The sequence below is a fragment of the Macrobrachium rosenbergii genome, chromosome 9 (genome assembly GCF_040412425.1).
Source record: "Macrobrachium rosenbergii isolate ZJJX-2024 chromosome 9, ASM4041242v1, whole genome shotgun sequence".
NCBI lineage: Eukaryota > Metazoa > Arthropoda > Malacostraca > Decapoda > Palaemonidae > Macrobrachium > Macrobrachium rosenbergii.
Genome location: NC_089749.1, coordinates 14,910,162 through 14,922,661, shown reverse-complemented (window position 1 = coordinate 14,922,661; position 12,500 = coordinate 14,910,162). Strand labels below are relative to the sequence as shown.

Sequence of the window (12,500 nt, the reverse complement as noted above, 5' to 3'; positions counted from 1 at the left end):
ATCAAATTTCCATAGGTCTCATCATGCACATTAAGCCAGGGTTAACTTACGCACCTGTGGAATTTAAAATGGCAATACTTTGCCCGAAGATGATCAATTAAAACGCATTTAAGAGTATAAAACTTCCTATTGTCGTTGTTTTTTTTGGTACTTTCCTTTTTGAAGATAGATTTAAACCGCACTTGGAAAATGAAGTTACACAGTTCTATTCTTATATAAATTTAAATTGAAACCGCACTTGGAAAATAAAGTTATAATGTTCTATTCTTATATAAATTTAAATGTCGTTTAGAAAAAGAAGTTCTGGACTGCCCTCATTTCGAAGTTATGATACATCTCATCGTTTTTTTTTTATGTAAAATTTCACAACCACCACCTACTGGTAATATGAGCGCGCACATGCATATCGAAACGCTAATTTCCATTAAAAAGGGATCTCTCTGTGCTTCTATCATTTAAGCCTTTTACTCCAGCACATCAAACAAGATACTTAATTCATTAAAGTAGAACTGCGTGCAAACAATTAACTTTCAAGGTAATGGGATTAGGAGGATGTCCAGTTTGCCGATAGCGAACAATTTCAACGTCATTAGTGAAATTGGGGATTACGTCCCGTCGCTTTTCTAACGAACGTTTTCTTTGAGCTGCTGCATAGAAAACGGGTCGAGAGTTTTCTATGACGTATTTTTCGTTATAAGAAAAAGATCTTTTCTAAGAAAATAGTTTATTACGACAGAAGACGTTTAAAAACGTGGCTTGATTCTCATGTTTTTCAACTGGAGAATTACAGATTCGACTGAAAGCCTAAGAGATTAAAAAGAATTTTTAGTCATGTGCGGAAGTTGTGTTCAAACTACTGTAGTTTATCGTGGGGTGAAATTCCGTTTAAGTAAGAATTTTGTAACACAATTCTTTTCATATGGCTGAACTGAACTGAATATAGAATTCAGGCCAAAGGCCAAGCACTGGGACCTATGAGGTCAATCAGCGCTGAAACGGAAATTGGCAGTAAAAGGTTTGAAAGGTGTGGGAGGAAAACCTCAAAGCAGTTGCACTATGAATCAATTTTTAGGAGAGGGTGGTGAGTAAGATGAAAGAGAATATGAAAGGAGGTACAGTAAAAGGAACGAAAGAGGTTGCAGCTAGGGGCCGACGGCACGCTGCAAAGAACCTTAAGTAATGCCTACATGAGGTGCACTGACAGCGGTAACTCCCTACGGGTTTTTATATTAATTTGCCTCTAATAATAAGCGTACGATCCTTGTAGTGCTCTAACAGACCTCGCGTAATAAAGGAGATAAGTAATCGCAACAAATGGCCATCGAGAATAATTCATTTATATATTAATAATTAATATCTCGCAACACCTCTCCGTAACCAATCCTTTGCTCTTCAAATTTTATTAAGAATTATTTTATGAACTATAAGCTCTGGCTTAATACATCTTCGGGATTCTGGGTTAGTGTCAAAATCCAAGAATCAAACTGCGGTGAATGTAACAAAATCAAGTTCAAGGACTTAAGAAAATTTCACTAAGATTTCTCTAAAGGTATTTAGAGACCCAAATGTTTTATTCTCCCCATAGGAGGTTAGTGCCGTCAGTGCACCTCATGTGTTGCACTGTAGGCATTTCTTAAGGTTCTTTCTAGCGTGTCTTCGGCTCCTAGCTGCAACCCCTTTCGTTCCTTTTACTGTACCTCCTTTCACATATTCTCTTTCTTCCATCTTACTCTCCACCTTCTCCTAACAATTGATTCAGTGTAACTGGAAGTTTTCCTTGTGTTACACCTTTCTAACCTTTTGCTGTCAGTTTCCATTTCAGCGCTGAATGACCACATAGGTCCCAGTGCTTGGCCTTTGGCCTAAATTCTATTTTCAATTCAATTCAATTCAGCGTTTTATATTCTGGTTAAATTCACAGTCTCCATTTTCATAACCTCATCGGGCAAAATGCCCAGTATGGCTGAACTCAGTACACCCGGCCAGAATTCGTACGAAACCATTTTCCATGTAATTAAAAACAGGAGGTGTATATGATTAGGCAAATAAAGTGGGAAAATTAGTCTTATGCGGTAAGGTGACATGCATTCACCGGAACTAGTAATATAAAAAAAAAAAAAAAGGTGGTGGAGTTAGTGGCCTGACGGGTGGTACTTAGCTGTCTGAAATGACTTGAGGGCTTCCACCCTAACAGCACGAACTTTGCTCTTTTATAAAACGTCGAAAATAACTAATTTGCATGCTAGATGACGATTACAAAGATCAATTTCTTGAAGTAACCACGATTCAACAAAAGGAATAGACTCGATCAACTTGAAAATTATCATAATCAATAAAAAAAAACACTCAAAATCATTACTTTGTGTAAGACTGATTATGTTCAAAAAGATCAGCTTACTGAAGTAATTAAGGTTTACGCAGAAGGAATGTAATCATGGTTAATTATCTAACGACGGAAAATTAAGTTCCAATAAATAAATAAAACAAATAAGCACAAAAATGAATAAGTGAAGCACGGTGAAACAAAGACTTACCGTAAAGGCTCGGCACCAAACGGAGAACCAGCGAATATCCTTGAAAGTCTTTCCATCAGGAAGGGTCAAGGTGACGGCCTGGTTGCGGTAGCGCCCGAGTGGTTTCACTCTGCAACGAAAACACCAAGAAGAAGAATGAAATAGCTTCGTAAACAGATGATGAACAATTTCAACATGGCGCCCTTAATTTTTACCTTAAGGCAGCTAACTCAAAGTAACCTTGAGCTGAATATAGAAAGGTGATTAAATAATATATTCTATTTCCAGTCTATTAGCTAAAATTTAAATGGTTTCAATCTGCAACGAAAACACCAAGAAGAATGAAATAGCTTCGTAAACAGATGATGAACAATTTCAACATGGCGCCCTTAATTTTTACCTTAAGGCAACACAAAGTACCCTTGAGCTGAATATAGAAAGGCGATCAAATATTACATTCTATTTCTAGTTTATTAGCTAAAATTTGTGTGTTATGTTGATAATACCACCAAGAGATAACTTTCGCTGATCATGAGGGAAGATATCCTGAAAATATTCATTACTATATTATTGATGTTTACAGACTCTTTAAAAGAGCACAGTACTCTCGAAAAAGAAATCACTTAAGAGTCAGAGAGCTTGGCAGGTTTTCCATAAATTATATTGTGAATTCTACTTTGACATTTCAAGTTTATTCCGTTGCCATTAAGATATAATCAATTATAATATAAAGCCGATTTCCTGAATTCTCTTTAATTCTAATACACATGCATGCATGCATACATCCATACATATATACATACATACAAACACAAATGGTGCACGCGCGTCCGACTGAACTCCCACTCAGAAAGAGAAAGCAATTTGACACACTTTCCATAAAAAGAAATACGGTATCACGAAGAGAAAAAATTGGGTTATGAAACAAACCAATATGAACGCTGAGCCAACGTTGAAAAAATTCTTCCTCTGGTACAGGACTCCCATACAAAAATTAATCAAAATTCCCAGTCTCATAGTTGGGGAGTACATTGCATATCCTGTTCCCCCCGTGCCCGGTAAAAAACATACAAAATTCAAAATGATAAATGTAAAATGCCTGAAATTCCAGGGATACGTTCGGGAAGGATTGCTGAAATACCTACTGTATTGTACTACATTGGCGGGACAGTTTGCTCATTCATTCTTCGCTGTAAAATTTGGGGATATCCATTTAAGTAATGAGTCTCTCTCTGTCTCTATATCTCTCTATAGATTATGTATATCTATATCCGTATCTATATCTGTATCTATCTTTACCTTTCTCTTTATCTTTATCTATCTATCTATATATATATATATATATATATATATATATATATATATATATATATCGCTGTCTATATCTGTCTGTCTATCTCTTTTATCTGTCTATCTATATCTCTCACACTTTATCTATACCTTTCTCACTTTATCTCTTTATCTGTCCATCGATATCTCTGTCTATCTATATCACTATCTATCTCTCTCTCACTTTATCTATCTATACCTCCCTCACTTTATCTATATATATATCTCTCTCTCTATCTATCTATATCTCTATATCTGTCCATCTATTCTCTGTCTATTTATATCTCTCACTTTATCTGTCTATATCTTTCTCACTTTATCTATATCTATATATATTATATATAATATATCTGTCCATCTATATCTCTATCTCTATCTATACCTCTCTCTCTCTATCTCGGAAGCACCGGAGTATTCGTGTTAAGTTTTACAAGCCAGAAACAAACCTAAGTTCACGAAGCAACTTGCGCCTATACAAGTCAGTGTCTTTATGTTTTGTATCATTTCTTAGCATACATGTATCAGTTCCCTGCTCTAACTTATAAATCTAATAACCAAACACCTGGTTATTTTTAATACTTCACAACAACAAGAAACACTACTTTTTATACTTTCAGTACTGTCTATACTTTCCCCGTTTCGTCCGATTAAGGGAGACTGCCCTTCGGATGTGGTCTAATGAGGGGTCACATTTCACGAGGGGGAGAGAGAGAGAGGGGAAGGGGACGCCCTTTCTCTGAAAATCTCCTTCCACTGTTATTTTGTTCATCAAAGGTGTTGGGGGGGGGGGGAGAGGAAAGGGTATTTACTGCGGCTCTCTTGATAAGGGAATCTAATTTCGTTCCATGTGATCTGATCGATCTTTAGTTTACAATGCAGAGCTCTATAGAAGTTACTAATGGTTTAGTTCTGACTTTACGATTAAATAACCAGGTGTTTGGTTATTAGATTTTTAGGTTAGATCAGGGAACTGATACATGTATGCTAAGAAATGATGCAACAGAAAAATACTGACTTGTATACACGCAAGTTTCTTCATGAACTTGGGTTTGTTCCTGCTTGTAAAACAACACACATACACCGGTGCTTCCGAGAGAGAGAAGATACACTGGACTACAAACGTCATATTTATCCAAACTGCTGGTTAGGAAACACTCATTAACATGGAAGAAAAATGCTGTTTGCAATGCAGATCTCGATAGAAATACTGTTGGTTTAGTTCTAACCTTACCTAAATTAGTGTTACCTAAGCTAATCGCATTTTACACAAGAGACTACAAACGTAATCTTATTTACCCAAATTGCTGCTGAAAAAAAATTCGCTAACATGAGAAAAAATTGCCAATGCATCACTCTGCTGTTTACAATGCAGATCTCTATAGAGGTAATGATTTAGCACTAAACTTACCTAAATTAGTGTAACCTAAACCAATCGCATTATACACGGAGAGACCACAAGCGCGATCATACCCGCCCAAATTGCTGGTTATGAAAAATTCCCTAACTTGGGGAAAAAATAGGCAATGTATCACTCACCCTCCGTTCTCGTCTGGAATAATGAATCCGGATTCACTGGGCCGAGGAGATGACCCGGCGTAGAAGAAGGCATCTGGAATGAAAAATGACGTATTCATATAAAGGATATTATGCCCTTTAAAACTATTGTGTATTTGTATATGCTAAGCAGTGTATGCATTTACGTCAACATATCGTTGAGTATATACTGGTATACACCTTTGTTGACTTGTGTACATTACATATAAACATTATTCCCATGACACACACATGCCTGTACTTTATACACAGCCTTGTAGTCAGAGCTAATACCACAGCCTTGTAGTCAGAGCTAAGCTACACCACAGCCTTGTAGTCAGAGCTAACAACATTCAGAGCTAATACCACAGCCTTGTAGTCAGAGCTAATACCACAGCCTTGTAGTCAGAGCTAATACCACTGCCTTGTAGTCAGAGCTAACACCACAGCCTTGTAGTCAGAGCTAACACCACAGCCTTGTAGTCAGAGCTAATACCAAAGTCTTGTAGTCAGAGCTAATACCACCACAGCCTTGTAGTCAGAGCTAATACCACCACAGCCTTGTAGTCAGAGCTAACACCACCGCCTTGTAGTCAGAGATAACACCACCGCCTTGTAGTCAGAGCTAACACCACAGCCTTGTAGTCAGAGCTAACACCACAGCCTTGTAGTCAGAGCTAACACCACAGCCTTGTAGTCAGAGCTAACACCACAGCCTTGTAGTCAGAGCTAATACCAAAGTCTTTAGTCAGAGCTAATACCACCACAGCCTTGTAGTCAGAGCTAATACCACCACATAGTCAGAGCTAACACCACCGCCTTGTAGTCAGACACCACCGCCTTGTAGTCACAGCTAACACCAGTCAGAGCTAACACCACTGCCTTGTAGTCAGAACTAACAAATTTCGTGACATGTATACAGCAAACACAGTAACCATGAAAGCTGCCTATGACACGACACCACCACTTATGCCTGTGTATATCTACACCACTGACATCTCTCCAAGAGCCATCAAAATATTGCCACGTGTATCGTTCAGTACTAGAATGAACAGAACAGAATGTAGAATTTAGGCCGGAGGCCAAGCACTGGGACCTATGAGGTCATTCAGCGCTGAAACGGCGTAACATGAGTAAAACCTCACAGTCTTACTATGAATCAATTGTTAGGAGAGGGTGGAAAGTCAAGATGGAAGAAAGAGACCATGAATGGAGGTAAAGTAAAAGGAATGAAAGGGGTTGCAGCTAGGGGCCGAAGGGACGCGGCAGAGAACCTAAAGTAATGCCTACAGTGCTACGCGTGCGGTGCACTGACGGCACTACACCTCTACAGGACTAGACAATACTTTCTGCTCGTCACACCAATACGCTCTCACTCTTCAAGAACATTTGGGCTTCAGGGTCATCTCTGTCTCCCCTCCGAGGATCCATCACGTCTTCTCCCCTCACTCCGCGGGGCTGATCTATGCATTCCTAATTTGGACGACAGTGGCGTCAACTTCCCCCTCCGAGGGCCAAGTCAATCGTGACCAGGGCGTCAATGATGGAAGCTTCGAGGGGCATTAATGCGGAAATTGGAAGGTTCAAATTAACTTCGTCATGAGACAGATTACAATAACGTTTAGGAAGGAATCCGAAGGGAATTATCTTTAGTTAGATTTCCATGTTTCTTTGTCATTGTTCAGATATATATATATATATTCATATATATATATATATATATATATATATATATATATATATATATATATATATATATATATATATATATATATATTATATATATATATTATATATATATATTATATATATATATATATATATATATATATATATATATATATATATATATACATATATATATATATATATATATATGTATATAAATACATATATATATATATATACACACATTATATATATATATATATATATATATATATATTATATATATACATATATATATATATATATATAAATACATATATATACATATATATATATATATATATATATATATATATATATATATATATGTATATATATATATATATATATATATATATATATATATACATATATATATATATATATATGCACGGAGTATTCAGAGGTTTGGTGTTTAGAGTAGTAATCCAATAGATTCTAATATCTTCAGGTGGCTTTCATTAGTCCACTTAACATCTGTGACCTATCACAGCGACTGCTGTGTACCAACGGCGATCACTCGTTGCTGTGGAGACCTTTTGTGTTATTTTGGCAATCTTTTTATCAGAACTACTGAAATTTTATTACCCAAGATTTTTTTGACTGTTGCTTATTAAATTAAGACCAACGCACCTGGCTCTAGAATGGAACGGAATGCAGAATTTAGGCCAAAGGCCAAGCGCTGGGACCTAAGAGGTCATTCAGCGCTGAAAGGGGAAATTGAGAGTAAAAAGGGTTGAAAGGCGTAACAGGAGGAAAACCTCGCAGTTGCACTATGGGACAACTGTTAGGAGGAGGATGGTAGCAAGGTGGAAGAAAGAATATGAATGGAGGTACAGTAAAACGAATGAAACGGCTTGCGGCTAGTGGCCGAAAGGAGACAGCAAAGAACTTTAATGCCTACAGTGAACCGCGGGAGGTGCACTGTCGGTACTATCCCTCTGCGGGAACAATTGGGTATGGACCAATTCAGTCACACACACTACTGGATTCAGCGTTGGATCCGACCGAAGAAAAGCGGAAAAGTGACTTGGGCTCTATTGTGGTTATTACTCATAAAAATTATGTTTTATATTGAAAAGCGTTCATATTCTGGCTTCATCAGTATTTTAAATCGTAAAATTGCCTTATCAAAATTAAAATGATTATACCTTCGCCTGATAGAAATTCATTTCTCGGTATAATGTGGTTCGGATTCCACAATAAGCTGTAGGTCCCGTTGCTAGGTAACCAATTAGTTCTTAGCCAAGTAAAATAAATCTAATCCTTCGGGCCAGCCCTAAGAGAGCTGTTAATCAGCTCAGTGGTCTGGTTAAACTAAGGTATACTTAACTTATACCTTCGCCACTTCATGTAAAATCTTTACGACAACACTCGGCATCTACTTTACTGCTTTTGTGGTCAAACCCCTTCGTAAAATAATATTCCAAATTCAAGATTCGGTCGTTGCGACACCTCTCTCTGAAAAAAAGGATGAAATATCTTCGCACAAAGTTAGAACTAAACTTTGAAAACTAAACTTTACGCATAAGTCAAATGTCAGACCCAACTTGCAAGGAAAGTTATTGATACATAATATTACATGTGACTGTACTAGTTCGTTGCGGATATTTTTACGTAAAGCTCATTTATTCCTTTATTTTTAAGGGTCCCTCCTGTTAATCTAACTCACTTTTCAAATAGTCGTATTTTTTCTGATTTTAAATTTATTTTTTTCTATCTTAAATTCCAGTCGTAATGAAGTGGGGTCTTCCTCATAGTATACAAACACGAGGCTTCCGTGGTTAAGAAGACATGGGGGTGGGGTAGGGTGGAATGGGGGGATTTTAAATGAGGGGTTTAAATAGGTCTGCCTCCCCCTACGCCAATCCCTTCTAATCCTCTATTTGATTAGCCAAAGGTCAATCGCAAAAGAGATGGGGCCAGAATCTACTAATCATACGATTGGACTCTTTCACCATTTTGTTTTTCTTTTTTTTATGACTTAAAACTATACTACAGGGGTCGGAAGGGACGTTGCATTGTCTTTTTCAGATCTTTACCATTATGTATACAACTGAATCACGAAGATATGGAATGTATAAATGAAGGCAAATGCCAGGAAGGAAAATGAAACAACGGATTGGTTGCTAGGCCTTTCGACACAACGGTCGTTTACTAGCAGTCTGCTAGTAAAAGGACAGATGTGTCGAAAGGCCTAGCACCACACTGTTGTTTCACTTTCCTCGTGCTAGTAAAAGACCGTTGTGTCGAAAGGCCTAGCACCACTCCGTTGTTTCACTTTCCTCGTGCTAGAAAAAGGGCCGTTAGTTTGTCGACCAAGGAGCTGATTAACAGCTCTGCTTGTTTCACTTTTTTACGTGGTAAAGAACCAATTGGTTGTGTAGCAACGGGACCTACAGCTTATTGTGGAATCCGAACCACATTATAGCCGAAATTTTCTATCACCAGAAATTTTCTCGTGCTAGAAAAAGCACGTTAAAACGAAGAAGTAGTAAAGGACCGTTGTGTCGGAAGGCCTGGCAACCACTCCGTTGTTTCACTTTCCTCGTGCTACCATATCTTCGTGATTCAGTTATATACATAATGGTAAAGATCTAAAAAACTTTTGTTTTCATTGTCTTTCAAGATTTATCAAACTTTCGTCAACTAAGAACGTTCCTTCCAGAGCAGGAGAATATTTACACGAGATAGCAGAATCTCCTCCGTGGATGAATGGCATAACGAGCAAAGTCCCAAACAACGATCTTTGGACCTTTGGAGAGAGAGAGAGAGAGAGAGAGAGAGAGAGAGAGAGAGAGAGAGAGAGAGAGAGAGAGAGAGACTTGGGAAAAGGGAGGCTTAATCCTCAGAAGGACCAGGTTAGACAGTGAATATAGCCACGATTCTGATAATTCATCTGTATATTTGATATAAAGATTGCTAAATAAGCGTTAATCTTCACTCTTAAACACACACACACACACTTTGTTTTCTGTAAAAGAAAACTATTGTGCCGGCTTTGTCTGTCCGTCCGCACTATATTCTGTCAGCCCTCAGATCTTGAAAACTACTGAGGCTAGAAGGCTGCAAATTTGTATGTTGATCATCCACCCTCCAATCATCGAACATACCAAATTGCAGCCCTCTAACCTCAGTTGTTTTGATTTTATTTAAGGTTAAAGTTTGCCATAATCGTGCTTCTGGCAACTATATAGGAAATACCACCACCGGGCCGTGGTAAAAGTTTCATGGGCCGCGGCTCATACAGCACTGTACCGAGACCACCGAAAGATAGATCTATTTTCGGTAGCCTTGATTATAAGCTGTAGCTGCTGTACAGAAAACTCGATTGCGCCGAAGAAACTTCGACGCATTTATTATTTTTTTTTTGTGGGGCGGTGCCAAAGGAACAAATCCTACGGAGGAGATGCGAGAAGTGAAAAATCAGGTTTTAAGGGGAAAGTAGATAAGGATTACGGCTAACGAATCAGGGATTTTTCCATCCTCAGTTAGGGAAAGCCCTTAACTAAAGGTCCACTACACTCCCTATCTACAGAGAACAGAGGCTGGAATGATCATGTAGCCAAGTTTGAATTATTATCTCTTATGGGTTGCTCCAAGAAACAAGAGCCCTTGCTGGCAGAGGGCCAGCTTAGATTTAATGATATAAAAAATTGTTTGAATAACACCTTCACTCGAATTCTGACTCCGGGGCATCACGTGAAATCAAGACATCAATAAGCATTATTACTTGTCAAAAATGTATATAGTTTTTTTTTTTCCTGCTTCAGAATGGAAGGTAATTCCCAGGCTTTATCGAGGGTATACACGAGTCATGAGAAGAGAGAAGTTCTGATAGCAAGGGATAAAATGATGGGTAGGTTACTTTTAGGGGGAAAAGCTCATGGGAGTTTAAGTTTAGAAACTTTTGCCATTCTCTCTCTCTCCTCTCTCTCTCTCCTCTCTCTCTCTCTCTCTCTCTCTCTCTCTCTCTCTCTCTCTCCCCTTACCTTTCCCCCCTCTCTATCCGCCCCTACCTCTCCCTCTCTCTCTCCTCCCCCTTACCCTCTCTCTCTCTCTCTCCCCCCTATCTCTCTCTCTTTCTCTCTCCCTACCCCTCTCTCCCCCCCTACCTCTCTCTCTTCCCCTACCTCTCCCTCTCTCTCCTCAGTATGGCAGACCAGGAAATCTTTTCCTATGGGCAGGAGATGTTTACTTTAGTCTAAATCCCAGGGAGCGTCAGATGCTTTCTATAGTCACCTTCTCCGCCGAAGATTTTTCCCAGCTTAGATTTTTATCCTTCTCCATCCTAGCTCCTTTCTGTTGTGACAGAAAGGATGAAAGAACAAAAGATGACAAGAAAAAGAGTCAACGAGTTTAAAAGAAGCTCACAGAGAGAGAGAGAGAGAGAGAGAGAGAGAGAGAGAGAGAGAGAGAGAGAGAGAGAGAGAAATTGCTTCTAAAAAGTGAGGCAACTTTCTATCTAAATAATTTGTTGAGATTCAGAGAAATTTCATGGTTAAGGAAGATTCTGGGATATCAGGTACATCAGAATGGAGTGTATCAGTAGTTTAATAGTAATTATTTAATTACTTCAAAATAAACACAGACTGGTCTAGAAACTGGGTCATTACTCATTTGTCGGGTCAAATCACTGGCCTTGGCGAATGCCAAATCCGAACACACGTTATGATAGATTCATCCATTTATTTGAAAGTTATCAACACTGTATAAAATACAAGAGTGGTACAGCTGGAAGAATTCTAATCCCAGGAAGCTTTTAAAATGAAACTAAGACTTTGAAGCAATCCTTCTAATACGGTGATAATAAAAACTCTTTTCTATATGCATCGGAGTCGTCAAACCGGATTAAAAGGATATGAATTTTTTTCCCATACGGGCGATCATATTTTTACACGTTATTCTGAAGAAAACTGGATTACTCGCTCAAATAAAAATTAAAACTTACGAGGAAATTGTTATATTAAACATTGCTACGATGTAAAATTATATAGAGCTCGATAAAATTAGCATATGCAAAGCCAACCATCGAGTTGAAATCCACACATTTGTCTTACAGAGGTAATCTCTAAAACATGCTCAAGGTATCGTACCTAAGTTAAGCCTATGGAATCAAATGTCTAACGCACCCTTTCTAAACTTAATAAATCATTGCACAGGGCCTCGATGAACTCGACGCCACCACATTCTGTCCTGGGCTAACTCCTCAAGATCTCCCCGGCACTCGTCTCCAGCTTCTCGCCTCACCGTCCTCAACCACGTCACCTTTGGCCTACCTCTACCTCTTCTACCATGGGCAAACCCACCCCTGTGCATCTCGTACTATTTCCCCTGCCTTCTATATATACACATGGCCTAGCCCATGCCAGCGTGAGAACCTAACATACTCATCGACCGGTTGCAACCCCGTTACTT

The 12,500-nt window shown here is 38.5% G+C and overlaps 1 protein-coding gene across 1 annotated transcript in view; it reads right to left on the bottom strand.

Moving 5' to 3' along the window:
- The window catches only part of LOC136841483 (uncharacterized), a 149,479-nt gene that overhangs the window by 23,339 nt on the left and 113,640 nt on the right, over window positions 1-12,500 (bottom strand). The window contains exons 3-4 of the mRNA XM_067108426.1: window positions 5,379-5,451; window positions 2,531-2,643 (exon numbers count right to left, since the gene is read on the bottom strand). Coding sequence (XP_066964527.1) covers window positions 2,531-2,643; window positions 5,379-5,451 — 186 coding nt within the window. The remainder of the gene's footprint in view (window positions 1-2,530; window positions 2,644-5,378; window positions 5,452-12,500) is intronic.